This window comes from Prunus persica, chromosome G7, assembly GCF_000346465.2.
Source record: "Prunus persica cultivar Lovell chromosome G7, Prunus_persica_NCBIv2, whole genome shotgun sequence".
NCBI lineage: Eukaryota > Viridiplantae > Streptophyta > Magnoliopsida > Rosales > Rosaceae > Prunus > Prunus persica.
Genome location: NC_034015.1, coordinates 9455677 through 9473032, shown reverse-complemented (window position 1 = coordinate 9473032; position 17356 = coordinate 9455677). Strand labels below are relative to the sequence as shown.

Below are 17356 nucleotides of genomic sequence, written 5' to 3'. Positions count from 1 at the left end.
GGTTTGAAATTTGAGTGGTTTTTTTTTTTTTGGTTGTTTTTTGTTTTTGTAGAGATACCTAAAACATAGATAGTTTGGATCATTAAAATATAATGTATAGTAGGCACTACAAGAGTGTCCTTCAAATAAGGTTATTTGAGAACTGAATTTTACTTCAATGCAATTTGTGGGAGCCAAATTATAGCAAAACCCTAAGTCAAATATTTCCTTCCATTTGGGGATTATTTGACCTAATTGGGAGTTACCTAATTTAATTGGAATTGATTTGATTCCTACCTTAATTAGGGATTTGATTTAAATGAAATCCCTAATTAAGCCAATCTCGCCAAATCAGGGAGGAATAATTCTTTTCCATTTGCGAAATTATTCCTTTGAAACCCTAGCCTCCGAGACCTCTATAAATAGATGGCTACGCACAAGGGTTCAGGTACGTCTAAATTCCTTTCTGAAACTCTGCAGAAATTATCTTTCACAAACCCTAGCCACCATACTCTTTCTCTCTCTCACACAAGACTCCGTCCACCACATACGGCTCCGGCCATCCGGTTCACACGATACATACAACTTCGTACCCTTTTTGTTAGTTCCTACAAACACTTGAACTAACTTAGGCATCGGAGAGCCTTTGGCGAACACCCCTCGGGTGTGATCCTTTTATTTCGATTTGTTTTGCAGGGAGAAAGAGACGACAAAGAGGAAGCCAGAATCTTAGACGAATATTCCTGTGGGACGGAAATCGCTCCCACAAATTGGTGCTTTCGTTGAGAGTGCGAAATAATACTCAAAGCGTGCTCCAAATCCATTTTCCACACTTTGTTTCAAACAACCATGGTTGATACAAGACGTACGAAGAGTAACACCACCACGACGGGCTCGTCTCATGGTTTCATAGTGGAAACCTCGCTGCAACCGTACGGAACTGTGGCTGCCAACACCTTGCAGCCGCCTCCTAACGTTATGCAACTACCTCCAGCTACTGGAATTACAAGACAGCAGCTGCAGACAACTGCTGGAATTACAGGACAGCCGCTGCAGACAATTGCTGGAATTGCAGAACAGCCACTGCAAACAGCTGTTGGAATTGCAGAACAGCCGCCATATGGCCCCGTGACCTTCATAGCCTTGAACCCTCAAGTGCGGGCTGCCGAAGCTGCTCTGGTGCGCCATCATGCCGTCAGAACACAACAGTAGCCGCACCACTCAACTGCCGGATTAGACACACCTGCATCCCCTGCAGGGCTGAACTTGTCCACCTTGGGATCAGCCACTGGCGTTGCAGAAGAGCCCTTCCCTCGGACAGATGACTCTCTCGTCTTCTTAGCCACCGCCATCCTCACCTCCAATGAAGTCAACGATGCTGACTCAACTTCACGCTTGACTGCCCGTGACTCAACAGCTGGATCATGAGCAAACCTCCTGGTTTGATCTTCATTGTTTGACTGAGGTAGACAACCCAAAGTTCGAAGATGAATATCTGCATCTCTTTGCCTCTCAGCAGGTGAGCTAGATCGGCCACGGGCTATTCTATGGAGCAGATCATGGTTTTCAAGCTTGTCAGCATGAGGCTTGAGTAGAACATCCAAAGCATTGGGGGTACCACCAACCTTCCTGATATATGCATCAACGAGATGTTTGACCTTGGCAGATGACGATGGAACAGACCTCACTTGAGTTTTCTTAGTAGAAGGGATCTTTGACTTCTTCCTTAATAGAGACACATTCTTTGCCTGCGAAGAAGTAACTTCATCTCTTGACGACTTCACAACAACCTTCCTTTGTTAGGGGGTTTCGGCAGAACACTCCTCCTGCCCAGCCGGCAGATCATCAGAGTCTAGACCATTCTACTTCCATCTCTCAACATCTTGGGCAGGGGACAGACCACCGACTTTCTTTCGATACTCGCTCAACTAACGCGGCTGGCAACGCATTAGGCCAAGCACGCTCCAGCCTAGACCTGCGACGATAGGGAGTAGCTGGTCCACATGCACACACCTGCTCCACCACGTCTGCCGCTCACTGCCAGTCGTCGCCTATCACGACGACAACCAGCAAGGCTTCCACCAGCTATACCTCATCGCAAAAAAAGAAATATACGTACTTGACTTACCTTGGGATGCACGATGAATCCTCTCTTCGACAAGCAATACAAATTCTCTAAGATCTCTCTCAAGCTACAAAGTAGAGAAGTTAAGTTTGCGATGTGAAGAAGAGTGAAGAGAAGCCCTGCATTTATACAGGATGGGCATTTTAGGTCAACAAAGAATCTCAAGCCCATTCCAGCTGGGTGTTCTAAAAATTAGCAAGTCGAATACCTCCTTTACTCAAGAGCCCAAATCCAAGAAGGAAGCCCAGTTGTAGATGGACAACCCAACAGTTAATTCATACCTCCTCCATGCCACCACACGCCATGAAGAAGCTGGGGGGCATTTGTGGGAGCCAAATTATAGCAAAACCCTAAGTCAAATATTTCCTTCCATTTGGGGATTATTTGACCTAATTGGGAGATACTCAATTTAATTGGGATTGATTTGATTCCTACCTTAATAAAACAAATCCCTAATTAAGCCAATCTCGCCAAATCAGGGGGGAATAATTCATTTCCATATGTGAAATTATTCCTCTGAAACCCTAGTCTCCGAAGCCCCTATAAATATATGGCTACGCACAAGGGTATGTCTAAATTCCTCTATGAAACTCTGCAGAAATTATCTTTCACAAACCCTAGCCGCCATACTCTTTCTCTCTCTCACACAAGGCTTCGACCACCACACACGGCTCCAGCCGCTCGGTTCACACCATACATACAACTCCGTACCCTTTCTGTTAGCTATTGTTTTCCTATAAACACTTGAACTAACTTAGGCATCGAATGGCCTTTGGCCAACACCCCCCGGGTGTGATCCTCTTATTCCGATTTATTTTGCAGGGAGAAAGAGACGACAAAGGGGAAGACAAAATCTTAGATGAATATTCCTGTGGGACGAAAATCACTCCCACACAGTTCCTTTCCATCGAGGGACACCTTTGTTGGTCCACCACGAATTATTTCTCAACTATTCAAACCTTCTATTCAAGTCTTCAATTATGTGATTGTTTAGGAATTCTTTTTGCTTCAATGGGGCTGAAAAATTCCACTGATCTATATTGGGTTAGGAGGAATTGAATTGTGGAAGAGTAGGATTGAGGGGGAGTTGGAATCTTGATTCCTTTTAAAGTTGTTTACTAAACTATAAAAAAAAATAAGAACAAAAAAAAAACAACGTGGAATCAGAGTAAGAATGGTATCGATTCCTTATAAGTTATTTACTAAGGGCATGTGTACATATCAGTAATGGGTATGGGAAGAAAGGGAATGAATTCCATTCCTGATTTCTTCCCATTTACTGGCAATCAAGAATGAAAAAAAGTGTGTGCCCTACCTCAAAATTTGCAATCGCATCCCCTTAAAAGTAGGAATCAAATCAAATAGGAGGGGGTAGTTGATCCGATTCCCATTCCTTTTTTTCCCTTACTACCTTCCGAAAATACCCTTACCACTTAACGATAATTCCAAAACACCTAATCATTGTTGGAAAAAGAAAAAAATTTCCCTTTTCACCTAGGTTGCTAGCCTCTACTTGTTTTGATATGCTTCTTATCATCGTGTCATATTTGTTTCTTTTTTTTTTTTCTATTATATCACTTATATTATTATATACTAGTTTTTTTTCATCATTCATCATATAGTATCATATATTATGTATTAGTTGTAAAATAAAGTTTTCTCAATTTTCTTTTTTACTAGTTACTTAGGTGAAAATTATATATTTATACGTGCATGGCATTTTAGTAATCAAATTAGTTTAGGTTATGATTCATGAGAATTAGTAAACAATGACAATGAGAATCAACTCCATTCTTGTGTGTTGATTTAATATGGTTAGTAAACAGCTTAATGGGAATGATTCTTCTCATACCGATTTATTACTTCCCCGATTCCTAAATTCTCCGATTCCTTACTTCCTCCATTCCTGGTAAGTAAACAGCCCCTAAATTCTCATGATTCGAAATTAAAACCAATTTGGTTACTAAAATGCACTTATTCTAAATAAATTATTGGGTTAAAGTGGATGACAAATTTTAAATTTTAACTTTTGTGTGAGGATATAATGGGCAAAAAAGATGAAGTCCTAATGAGCTAGCCCTCCAAGAATTAGAATACCACTTCCCACCAAAGAGTCCAATTTCTCCAAAATCATGAGATAAATTTTTGATTTTGTGTGAGGACCGCTTGCTTTTCTATTCCTTTATGTGAAGTAAACGCATGAGTAATTGTGATGTGCTTGGGACAGGGCTCATGTGATTGGGTGATTAGATATAGGGAGTCGGTATGTAGTCTTCTTCTTACGGCCTCCTTTGGTTGCAACAGTATCTAGAAAGCTCAGTTGGGATAAGAATTAGATGAAAAGGGTTGCTTCGAGGGAACCCAAAACCTCCAAGTTAGATAAGCTAATAGTAGGAATATTATATGTTGTCCCATTAATGAAAGCCATTGGAATTTATTCATAGACCAGACTCTAACTGAAAGTATAAAAATAGGAAACACTTTCTCACGACATCTCTCCACTATGAGAGTGACTAACTAGACTCCTACAATTACTCAACTAAAGTTTAAAAGACATGCAACTCTATAAGTATTCAACAACTAAAGACACGTTGATTTGGCTGTTGAGAAAAAAGTAGATGATATTGTTATTGAGAGGGATTCTGATACTGTTGTGCTTCTTATTCAAAGTAAGGTTTTGAATGCTTGTCATCCTAATACTGGGTTGGTCAGCAACTGTAAAAGGCTTATGAATCTGTTTCGATGGATCAAGCTTCAACATATCTATAGAGAGAGGAATGATGTAGCTGATGGGTTGGCTACTTGAAGTCATAATCTGGACTTGGGCTGTTACTATTTTGAGGAGAGTCCTGCCTAGCTTAGTTGTTTATTGCTTAATGATTCTTTGGGAGCTGTTAAGGCTCGTCTGATTAGTACTAGTTAGTTGTTGTGTTAGTGTTTGGGGGTTTTCCCCCCTTTTCTTCATAAAAAAAAAAACAACTAAAGACACGTATAGCCACTACTTTAAGCACGTGACATTCCTTCCCCCATAAAAAAAAACCTTGTCCTCAAGGTTGATATTTGAAAAACTGAGATCGAGGGAATAGATTTGGGGAAGAGTTCCATCTTTATTTTCCTCCACCTCTTTCCAAACCTCACATTCACTTTCAATTTTTGTTGTTGGAGGTGGCACCCCTTTGAATACCACATCTTGTCCACCCACGTTAAATGCCATTTGCAATTTAGAGAAATCCCAAACAATTGGCCCTAACGTGTGCAACCATTGTGCGCCGAAAACAACATCACAACCCTTTAAAGGAAGAAGATATAAATCAACAGTGATGAGAACTCCTTGGATTAGCATGCACACCCTTTTGCAAAGCCCAACACTAGTAAGCGTTTCACCATTGGTAATTGACACCTTAAACTTTCCATAGCCAGTGGCATTAACACTAGCTTTCTTTGCAACTTTATTACTCAGAAAATTATGGGTGCTTCCAGAATCCACCATAAATAGCACGAAGAGATATTTCAGGAAATACTTCTTCACCCAATTCCACTTCATGAGTATCTGCATCTTTGGCGTCATTTTCTTCATTTGACCAGCAACCTTCAATGAGAAATAATTTTTTGCACCGATGACCAGGACTAAACTTCTCATCACAATTGTAGCAAAGTCTTTTATCTCTTCATTCCTTTAGTTCAACTGCAGACAATCGCTTAATTGGCATGAAATTTTGTCAATGGTCAGACTTCATAACCCCATCGGTACATGGCTGCTTTACATCCGAAGTTAAGTATCGCTTAGTTGTTTGATTACGAGACTCATATAAGCGAGCCAATCCGATGGCAGCAGAGAGTGTTTGCGGCTTACACGCTTGCACATCAGTTTTGATATTTTCCTTCAAACCACTCACAAAACAACCAACTTGTTGATCTAGAGTTAGTTTTCCTGCTCTAATTAATAATTTCTCAAAACTCAGTTCGATAGTCTCGTACCGAACCTGATTGTTGTAACTTCGTTAGATCACCAAAAAAGTCTTGAAATTGGGTGGGGCCGTACTTGTTATGCAGTCCTTGCTTAAAAGTCGTCCACATGGTGATGGGGTTTTCTTCCTTCATCACTTGGAACCATAATTAAGCATCCCCTTCAAGATTGAATGAAGCTAACGGAATTCTCTCAGTTTCTGGAGTTTGGTGAAAGTCAAAGAATTGTTCAGCATGACATATCTAACTTGTAAGGTCTTCCAATCCGTTGAAGTGAGGAAAGTCTAGTTTCACCATTTTAGGAAGGTAAGAGGTGCTTGAGTTTAGAATGTTGGATCCACTTCCAAAGGTTCGGCCTCGTCCACCATTGAAGGTACTACTAACGCTATCACCAGTCCGAAAAATTTGATCCAAGCGAGCATTCATGGCTGAGAACATCTCTTGCATCTCCTTAAGTAGTCTTTCTTGTCCAGTGGCTAGGGAGCTCACTTCAATTTCCAGGCGTTCTACTCGCTGCTCTTCTATGCCCGGCTCTGATACCAATCTGTTATGTGCTTGGGACATGACCCATGTGATTGGGCGATTAGATACAAGCAGTTGGTATGTAGTCTTCTTCTTACGGCCTCCTATGGTTGCAGCAATATCTAGAAAGCTCAGTTGGGATAAGAATTAGATGAAAAGTGTTACTTCAAGGGAACCCAAAACCTCCAGGTTAGATAAGCTAATAGTAGGAATATTATCTGTTGTCCCATTAATAAAAAGCCATTGGAATTTATATATACACCAGACTCTAACTGAAAGCATAAAAATAGGAAACACTTTCTCACGACATCTCTCCACTATGAGAGTGACTAACTAGGCTCCTACAATTACTCAACTAAAGTTTAAAAGACATGCAACTCTATAAGTATTCAACAACTAAAGACACGTAGTTCAACTAAGCACGTGACAATAATCCATAATGGGAATTCAACTCCTTATTTTGATTCCCATTACGAATTAGTAAACATGACTAAAAGCAGAGTGCATGAAATACCAAGAGGGGCGATCAAAGTTTCCTCCAAGAGTTTGAAATAGATTTGAGCATGAGAATGGCTTTCCATTCGACTATAATTTAATCAAGTCTGGAAAACAAAAAAAATAAATAAATAACTTATAAGGCAACTTCACCAAAATTAGAAGCAAATCAGATGGAAGAACAAGGAAAAAAATAAATATTAATAAACAAGAAACTATTGACTTTATTAATATCTTCCATCCTAGCGAATCCCCAAAATTTAGAGATAAAAAAATCCCCAAATTTTTGATGCCCACAATACACAATTTTAGACGGAAGAATTGAATATAATGAGAAAATTTTAAAACCCAAACACCAAACGCAAGTTTAACGCACAATTTTTATGCCCACAATACACAAGTTCAACGCTTCCCCTTCTAAGAGATCTCGTCCGTCGGCTGAGATCCACGGTCGTGAATTCGGACGGTCGAGATCAAGCTTAAGTCAGCAAATCCACGTGTGGCCCTACCTATTTGAATTTGAAAAAAAAGAAACGTTAGGATTTCGTATCCTCAGCTTCGGAGCCGTGCCTACATTGAGCCCAAAAGCCAAGAACCCAAAAACACATGCCATTGTTGCCTCCTTCTAGACTGTAGACTCTCTCTCTCTCTCTCTCTCAATCTGTATCGGCCACCACCAACCCCACCTCTCTTTCTCTCTCTTCTGGATTGTGGGGTTTTCGCGGTTTGGAGAAGGACCCAGATAAAGAAGCAAGTATGTTATTGAATTTTCTCTGTTCTTCTCTCTGGGTTTGTGTCATTCTATGTTGTTTATTTATAAAGATTTTTCGTGGGTTTTCTATGGGATGTAATGTAGTTTCATTCTCTAAATTTGCGGGGAAACAAGGAATGGAGGACAGTTCAAGGACTGGGTTGCATGATTTTACTAGGGCTTCAAGAAAAGCCGAAGAAGCAGGTTGGTTGGTTCATTAAGTCATTTCCATTTTTATTTTAGAGTATGTCTGTTTGCTTTCTCAGAATGTCGTAGGAAATAGAAATGGGTTTCCAAGATTTGAACAAATATTGTTAACTAATAGAAATTGTGTTGTATTTGGCTCATTTGAATTGTGGGATTATTTTCTTGGTTCGAAAATTACAGAGAAATCTGGGATTTATGAATCTTTTCCCTGCATTTTGTTCTGAAAACAAACAAGGGCATAGTTGTTGAATTTTCAAGAATCGTTAAATCATTCAAATTTTAATTTCTGAATTTTGGCAGCTTGGAGGCGATTCCAAGCTGTTGAATGGCTTGAAACCTTGGTGGGTCCACTTGGCATACCAAAACAACCATCGGAGAGAGAGTTCATTTCTTGCTTGAGAAATGGTCTGATACTATGCAATGCCATCAACAAGATTCAACCAGGAGCAGTGCCCAAGGTATTACATTTGTATCTCAGATTATTATATTTTGATTCCCTCTCCTTGGTTGATAAGAAGTGAACAAAGCAAAAGAAACTGATATACTGAATTTTATTGCTGATTTATTTTTGAACTGTAAAAATTGGCATATATTCTTGTATAAAAAGACTCACATGTATAAGCTCCTAAGCTTCTATTTATGTCAGTTTCTTACTACTTTTTTATTTTATTTTATCATCATTATTATTTTAAGGTTGTGGAGAGCCAAATGCCTTTGCAACCATTAAGTCGGGAATCTCAAGCATTGCCTGCATATCAGTATTTTGAAAATGTTCGTAACTTTCTAGTCGCTGTGGAAGAGTTGAAGCTGCCTGCTTTTGAAGCTTCTGACCTCGAAAGGGTAGATCATCTGCTCACATATATATGCATAAATGTATATGTCAATCCTACTTGCATTTTAACATTGTATTCCATGCTTTATTGTCTCAGGATGCATTAGAGGCAGGGTCGGCAGCCAAGGTTGTTGATTGCGTTTTAGCCCTTAAATCCTATGAGTGGAAGCAGATGAGCAACGGGAATAGCTTTAATAAAAATGTTAAATCTCCCTTAGTTATGATTTCGGCCAATATAATGCATTCAAGGGCCTCAGCTGTGGTCCCATCAGACTCTTGCAGGCAATTGGATATGTCTGCTGCATGTGAGATACAACCACCTGTTGAGGGTGACAATCAAAAACTTCAAGGTATAAGGTTTCTCTTCCTTCAGAAATTTTGTCCATTTCTAAGAGACGTAAAATGATAACCTAACATAATAGTGATATTTTTTATGATTGCAAATGATGAAATATTGATATTTTATAAAGAAATATTTCACATCAAACAAATAAAATACAATTAATCTGCAAGCTCGTTGGTTGATACAGCAGCATATGTAGTAAGATTTCATAAGAAACCCTAGACTCTTTGGTACATTATTGGTGCTATAATAGTTTTCCCTGGATTGTAGACTAGTATGTATTTAACATCACACTATTAATGATAATTGTATTTTCCTCTAAGCCAAGTGTAGCATTATAGTAAATCAACTGTATATGTCATGCTTACTTCTAGATTTTAAGGATTAATGATAAAGTATCAGAACTGGATATATAACCTCACAAAAGTAATGTGTAATCAATCACGGTGACTTCATTTATTGATGTAACCGCATGTACAGTAAGATTTAGGCTTTAGGGTTCTTATTGAATGATATAAAACAGCTCACTTTTTTTTCCTATCTGTTAGTATATTTGAAAATACTTCCTCTAGAAATGCCATCACTCTTATATGGAATCCACATCTTATTATATGGTTATTTGTGATGATCTTCAGTTTCTCTCCCTAACTTTTACTTCTCTGTTATTTCTTGTGATGTAGTGGATTGCATAGAATCTGTTATCAAGTTACTTGTTGACTCTATGGTTGACACAAAGGAAAACATTGATGACAAACTTCTTGCTTCCTACCATAATGGAGATGTGGTAATGATCTCTCCTTTTATTTAATCTCCCAACAGAGAGAATGTTACTCTGATGCAGCCAATAAATACTGGAATATGGATCAGATTTGAAGTCAATTTTCATTTCTATTAACCAATTTCTTCTTTGCAGGATACAATCCACCTCCTTCGAAGGATCATGACAAGTTGTTCAGAGCAACATCTTCAGAAGAAGTCTCCTGAGGTTAGTTTGATTTGAGTGTTACAATATTTTAATTTTATATTTTCTTGGTTGAAAAATTCCCAAGCAAGCCACTTTGTGTTTTAGCTTTTCAAGTATGATTATGTTTTGATTCTCTGAAGCAATATTAGACAGAAGTCTCTTAATAATAATACATTTAGGACGAAAATTTGTGATAAAATTGCAATCTAGGAGGTATTTTAGTGAAATTTTTTCATCCAAAGAAATGGTGCATTGTTTGCGGGTTTAACAATAGTGTCCCATCATATGAATTTTTTCCTTCTGCACTCCCTAAGTACATAATTATATACATAGTTGTTTGAAATGGTTGAGTTTATGTTTCATTTGGAACATCGCGCCTCATCTCCCTTCACCTAACCTCACTCCTTTATATTCTTGTCTTTTTGTGTATAAACAGTTGAATTCTATGTCAAAAGAACCCTTGAAAGAAAGAAGCAGCTCACCTGCCCATTCAACATCTATGCCTCTAGAGGATTTATCTGCTCTTGAAAACTCCAGAGTATGTCTACCTTGTATAGATGCACCCTTTATGTAACCAATTCACATAGAAAATTGTGCTATAAGATTACGTCAGCATGTTCTAAAATTGTTTGTTTTATATGCAACATTAGTTTTCCAGTGACTTTTAATGAAATATTTACTGTTTTCTTGATTGTAACCCCATCTTTCGTGGTGTTAGTGAATGGAGAATAATACTAGTTATATCTACTCCTTGTAACCCCTCTTTTCTTTTCTGTTTTTTCCGTCTTTGAATCTCTAGATTTCTTATGCACCCTTTATGTAGACAATCTCTAGAGTATGTCTACCTTGTATAGATGCACCCTTTATGTAACCAATTCACATAGAAAATTGTGCTATAAGATTACATCAGCATGTTCTAAAATTGTTTGTTTTATATGCAATATTAGTTTTCCAGTGACTTTTAATGAAATATTTACTGTTTTCTTGATTGTAACCCCATCTTTCGTGGTGTTAGTGAGTGGAGAATAATACTAGTTATATCTACTCCTTGTAACCCCTCTTTTCTTTTTTGTTTTTTTCGTCCTTGAATCTCTAGATTTCTTATTCATTCCTTCAATATTTAGAAATATAATTCCGAACTTCTTCATATGGTTAAAACCATTTACTTAGTTTTTATTTTTTAGGATTCTGTATTGCTTGTAATTTGGTAACATTTATTTATGTTAAGAGTAACCTGCTCTCTGAAAATCAGATTATTCCAATGTTGTTGGATATTTTCCATTTCACAGTTCTCTTGTGTTTATTATTTTGAATTTCATCATTGACAACTAGAATTGAACAAAAAGTATTGTGCGTTATAAGCTTACCTTTATTTCATAGGCAAGGGATATATTCATGGATTTCAATATGCACACAGATATCCTACATAGCTGAAAAAGTCTGAATGTATACATAAACAATTCTCTCTTATGGTATTGGATGTTGCACTACTGGTTTCTGAAGTGTATTTATCTTTATCTTTTCAATAGTGCTGCAAAGCTTGTTTGAAAAATGGTAACTGCAACCACAGACTTCTATTCCAAACACAAGAGAAAGAACTTGTGGTACGTATTTAGTTCGTTTTCTGTCCTTTATGTGTACTATCTTTTCAGTATAAAGTTAGGTTCTACGAATTCCCATCAGAATACAAAACTAATTTTGACAATGGATAGCCATTTTGTTTATCTTTTTTAAGGGTTCGAGACAGAGTTTGATTTGCATGCACTTCGTATTGGCTCTCTGAAGAACATTTGTTTTCTTTTTCTTTTTGTTAAGGTCGTATCTTATAGCAGAAGTCATATATAATGACATAATGGTTATGGGCAACCTCCTGGTTGGACAAATAAATTTCAATCTAAGTCAAAATACAATTAGTTAAGGACATAGTTTTCTAAAGGAATAATAAGACTGCAGTAGGACTGTTGAATGTATCCAGCATTAAAATGGTAATGGTTTTCATTTGGCAGGATCTCAAGGCTTTGTGGTTAAGTGCAAAAAAGGACTTTGAAGATTTACAGACCCAGCTACAGAGAGATATGAAACACTTGGGTATGTCCATCTTCAGAGGCTTTTTACCTTCTTCCATTTTCTAGACAGAATCGACAGTTTTCAAGTATTTAATCTGCAAAAACAAGTAATCATTCATTTTAGTATCTTATAATTCAACTGTAAATGTGATCTTATATATCTGTTGAGATCTTATTTCTTTCAATTTTCATCTAGCTTAATCTTCTAAATTTCCTTACATCAATCTTCATCTTGTACAGTTATATATATACCAAGTATAATTTACAGTTTTGGAATGTATATAGCCATTTTTTTCAAGTAACATCATAGTCATAATAATTAAATGCTCTTTACGAGTGCTCCGTTCTTTAAAAGTAGATGGAAATTATGATGGAAGAATGTCTTAGATCTGTGCATTTTTACATGCGCATAAATTTCTTGATTGTGGGTTCAGGGACTCAGGTACAGGAACTGTCCACTGCTGCTCTTGGATATCACAGGGTGGTGAAAGAGAATCAAAAACTATACAATATGGTTCAGGATTTGAAAGGTTGGTACTTTTAAATGTTTGCTTTGCTATAATATTTCTAGTTTGACAGCTATCAAAAATTAGTTATCTAGCTATCTGATATTGGTTAAAATTTGTCAGGTAATATTCGAGTATACTGCCGGATTAGGCCTTCCTTCAGTTCTGAATCCAAAAATGTGATCAAATTTATTGGAGAGGATGGTTCAGTTGTGATCTTGGACCCTGCAAAGCCCCAAAAAGATGGAAGGAAAGATTTTCAATTCAACCGAGTGTTTGGTCCAACTTCTAGCCAAGGTAGCATTACATCACATTACTTTTTATGGATTTCAATATCAATCAGTTTCTTTCTGACTAGATTATGCTTTCATTTTTCAGATGAGGTTTTCAAGGACACTCAACCACTCATTAGGTCTGTGATGGATGGCTATAATGTTTGCATTTTTGCTTATGGTCAAACTGGATCCGGAAAAACACATACTATGGTAAGATACAAGCCATAGATTTCAGTTGATAAATCTTTTGCAATTTTTAGGCCAACAATTTGTGGCTTTCATCTGCGTGCTAGCATTGTTGCATAATACCAGATTTTTGACACATTAGATTTGTGCATGTGCACACTCTGATCAAGGTTCTTTAATCTGAAATGAAGTGTTTATATTTTTACAGAGTGGTCCATCAGGCGGGTCAACTAGGGATATGGGGATTAATTATCTAGCTCTCAACGATTTATTCCAGATGTCAAATAGAAGGAAGGATATCATACATTATGACATTCATGTCCAAATGGTTGAAATATACAACGAACAAGTACGAGACCTCCTTGCAGAAGATTCATCCACTGTCAAATATCCTTTACTATTGGCTATTTTAGGATTATTTTTAAGCAAATCATTTCAATTCACATCCAAATGTTGTTTCCTTAACAATTCACAAATTAGAGATTCGAAGCTGCCCTACTGATAATGGCTTGAGTATTCCAGATGCTACAATGCATTCAGTGAATTCTACCACTGATGTCCTCAACCTCATGAAATTTGGTGAGATGAATCGTATGGTCAGTTCTACTGCAATCAATAACCGCAGTAGCCGTTCCCATAGGTCAGTTTTTGGTGCTCAGTTATGAGTTGTTTCTCTTATAATAAAAACCTTACCTTTCTTATTTCATAGCTTATGATACCATTTCTTAAAACTACTGAGCATAAATTAAAATAAAAACAGCAATAAGCAAGATATCGGTTATTTTCTGCCCACTGATAGTTGTTGGTGTGCGTCTGCAGTGTCCTGACAATCCATGTGCACGGAAAAGATACTTCCGGAGGCACTCTCCGCAGTTGCCTTCATTTGGTTGACCTAGCAGGAAGTGAAAGAGTGGACAAATCTGAAGTTACAGGTGATAGGCTCAAAGAGGCACAGTATATCAACAAATCTCTTTCTTGTTTAGGAGATGTTATCACAGCCTTGGCTCAGAAGAACTCTCACATCCCCTACAGAAACAGCAAACTCACACTTCTGCTGCAAGGCGCCTTAGGTTGTAATTTCTTGAATTTCCAGCATCTATCTCTATTATTTGTCTTCTTATATTGGTTTCCGAAAAAGGAGTGAGCTGTTTGCGTGTGATACAAGAATTTGATTGGTGAAATGGAACAATTTGAGAAGCTTGTTCCCTGAGGAGTTGACCAATTAGATTGAGATATTATGCATATGCTGTGGACTCACCCAACTTTCTCTTTTGATTTATCCTTCAGGTGGACATGCTAAAACTTTAATGCTTGCTCATGTGAGTCCAGAAGAAGATTCTTTCAATGAAACAATCAGTACCTTGAAGTTTGCTCAGAGGGTTTCCACTGTTGAACTTGGTGCTGCTCGTTCAAACAAGGAGAGTGGTGAGGTTATGGAACTCAAAGAACAGGTGAACAAATTTTATTAATTTGGTTTTTGCTGCCTATATTTTTTTAATACTCCGTTGTACTTTCTATCCCTGGGACTGATTAGTTGTTTGATCTAAAGTCATCCTGAAACTTGTGTTGTGCACTAACAGTCTTCATAGTTGTATATGCACTAACGTTGTTTGATCTAAAGTCATCCTGAAACTTGTGTTGTGCGCTAACAGTCTTCATAGTTGTTTATGCACTAACACGTGATGTGTTTCAAAATCTTCAGATTGAGAATCTTAAAAAGGCATTAGCAAACAAGGAAGTTCGCGGTATACAGTTTAGTAAAACAAACGAGAAACCAAGAACAATGACTGAGAGAACTCCTCAACGTCTTAGAAGATTAAGCATTGAAAATTGCAGCACTGTGAAGACTGAGAAAGCAATAAACCTTGAAGACAGAAAGGGATCAAAAACCCCGTCTCTATCAACTCATTCGAGAAGATTGAGCTTGGAAGGTCCAAGGTCTGTTAAGAAGGATAATCTGCGAATATCACATGACATGGGGAAATTCCTGGCATCTGAAACATTACCAATGGAGAATTGTGGTCAACTTCAAGAGACAGAAGCAGTCACTAAGCCTTTTGGCCATTTCAGAAATGAGAATACCACATTGGAAGTGTGGTGTCCCAAAACTCCTCGAAGTCCAACAAGGATTCCCTATCAGAAGCGAGTTGTAGAAACAGATAGTAAAACACAAGTTCCTTCTCTTCAGCCACCACCAACAACACCTGAACCACGTCCCAGGGCTCCTCGAAGTCCAACAAGTTGTACCTATCAGAAGCGAGTATTTGAAACAGAGAGTATAACCCAATGTCCTCCTCTTCAGCGACCAGTGACACCTGAACCTCAGCCGAAGGCTCCTCGAAGTCCAAGGATGGCTAGCTATCAGAAGGGAGGGTTAAAAACAGATAGTAAGATCCCTCCTGTTCAGATACCAACAACACCTGGTCCTGAACCACCAATGCGTTCCAGGAATGAGGTACAGATTGCTATGCAAAGTAAGCTCCCTCTTCCTGCGGATTACCTGACACCTAATTTGGTAAGTAGCATCAGTGGGAAAGGATCTCAGATAAGGAGATCCCTGCGGACAATTGGAAAACTGATTAATGGCTCTGAAAAGAGGTGGGTGAAACTCATAATTTGAAGGACTTTTTCTGTTTCAATACATGTAATGTGTATGTTATTTTGGTATGTATGTTAGATTTCTATGATGTCTCCCACATCATATATTCATATTGAATGTTATTCATATTTACTACTGCTGCCATTTCTTACTAAACTTACGATGAAATACTGTAGGAACCAGCAAAGTTTGGTGGACACACATTCAACTGTTAAATGCTCAGGCGATATCAATGAAGGGAAATCACCAGTTACAAATAATGCAAGAACTCTGAGGCGGCAATCACTAACTGGCATTCCATCATCCGGGTCTGACAGACGATCCTCTCTGGGAGGGGGAGGGAATCCAGTTGACACTGGTACATAAAGCTCATACAAGCTTCATTACATTCTAGAACTTCTCACCAGTTACAGCTTTCATATTCATCTATGTTTTGACTTTCTTATGGTGTTTGCCTTTTGAAGGTGTAAAGGACAATAGAAATGCCAAAACACCTCCACCAGTTCGCTCGTCAACGAAAAATAACAAGCGGTGGCTCTAGATCATTTGATGTGCTGAAATTGCAGTGGTGGTGCTTTGACTCGAAGCATACTGATGTGCTGAAATTTGAAGTGGCTATAGATCATTTGATGCAATGTGAAAACTGCAGTGGTGGTGCTTTGACTCAAAGCATACTGATGTGCTAAAATTTGAAGTGGTAACAGATAGCATTATGAGAATGCCCTTGAGTAAAAGACAGGCTAACATGATTGTAACTGATCTACTTCTCTTCAGATCACAGTTTTGTTTAGCTAAAATGTTTCATATCGTCAATGATCCTCATTCATTGTAATTGTAATACATAGTTTGGATCCATATTGTGAATTTCTGTTAATAAAAGTAGTTTATCTTACAAAGTTGTTACTAGGGGTGGGCATAAAAACTGTCGAACTGGAAAACCAAAAAGAAAACAAGAAAAAAAAAAAACCCAAAAACTTGAGTTGACCAAAAAAAGTCAAATTCATACCAAAACCGAACTGGAACTGGACCGGACCAATTATTTTAATTAATTAATTAATTATATTTTAAGCCCACTTTTCTATACCTTCAGCCCAATGATCTTTCAAAGCATAAAGCCCAACTTTATATATAATAAAATCCTAAAGCACAACAATACTTAGCCAATAGCCCAAACCGAATTAATAACCCTACTTTCCTCCCACTCTAACCGGCCCCCACTTGACAATATGAAACGTTTTAGCCAAACAAAACTGTGATCTGAAGACGAGTAGATCAGTTACAAACATGTTAGCCTGTCTTTTAATCAAGGGCATTCTCATATATCTCAATCAGAAAATTTCCTTTTCGTTCCCAAGAGTTGGTCTCTTGCCGAATATTTGGCATGTGTTGTTGAATCAAGGGCATTCTCATATATCTCAATTGTCGATATTAACCATCCAACAACATAAAATGTCTAATCATGTGATAAGAGAATATTTTTATCGTTTCGAATATCCCAAAAAAGATAAACACAAGATAGTGTAACCTTTTATATTTCATG

General features: G+C 37.8%; 1 protein-coding gene across 3 annotated transcripts; it reads left to right on the top strand.

The window, feature by feature from the left end:
- LOC18769035 (kinesin-like protein KIN-14L) lies at positions 7581–16707 on the top strand. 3 transcript variants are annotated; one of them, XM_020567656.1, is made up of 20 exons: positions 7581–7841; positions 7974–8042; positions 8346–8503; positions 8739–8885; positions 8975–9227; positions 9901–10004; positions 10134–10205; positions 10621–10722; positions 11714–11788; positions 12191–12272; positions 12685–12780; positions 12880–13053; positions 13135–13241; positions 13426–13604; positions 13693–13857; positions 14037–14287; positions 14505–14668; positions 14920–15815; positions 15993–16174; positions 16281–16707. In XM_020567656.1, exons 2-20 carry the CDS (start codon positions 7976–7978, stop codon positions 16355–16357), a joined length of 3351 nt encoding a protein of 1116 aa, XP_020423245.1. In that variant the 5' UTR covers positions 7581–7841; positions 7974–7975; the 3' UTR covers positions 16358–16707. The 3 variants fall into 3 exon arrangements, with proteins under 3 accessions (XP_020423245.1, XP_020423244.1, XP_020423243.1); XM_020567655.1 differs by having other exon boundaries at positions 7944–8042; XM_020567654.1 differs by lacking the exon at positions 7581–7841 and having other exon boundaries at positions 7916–8042.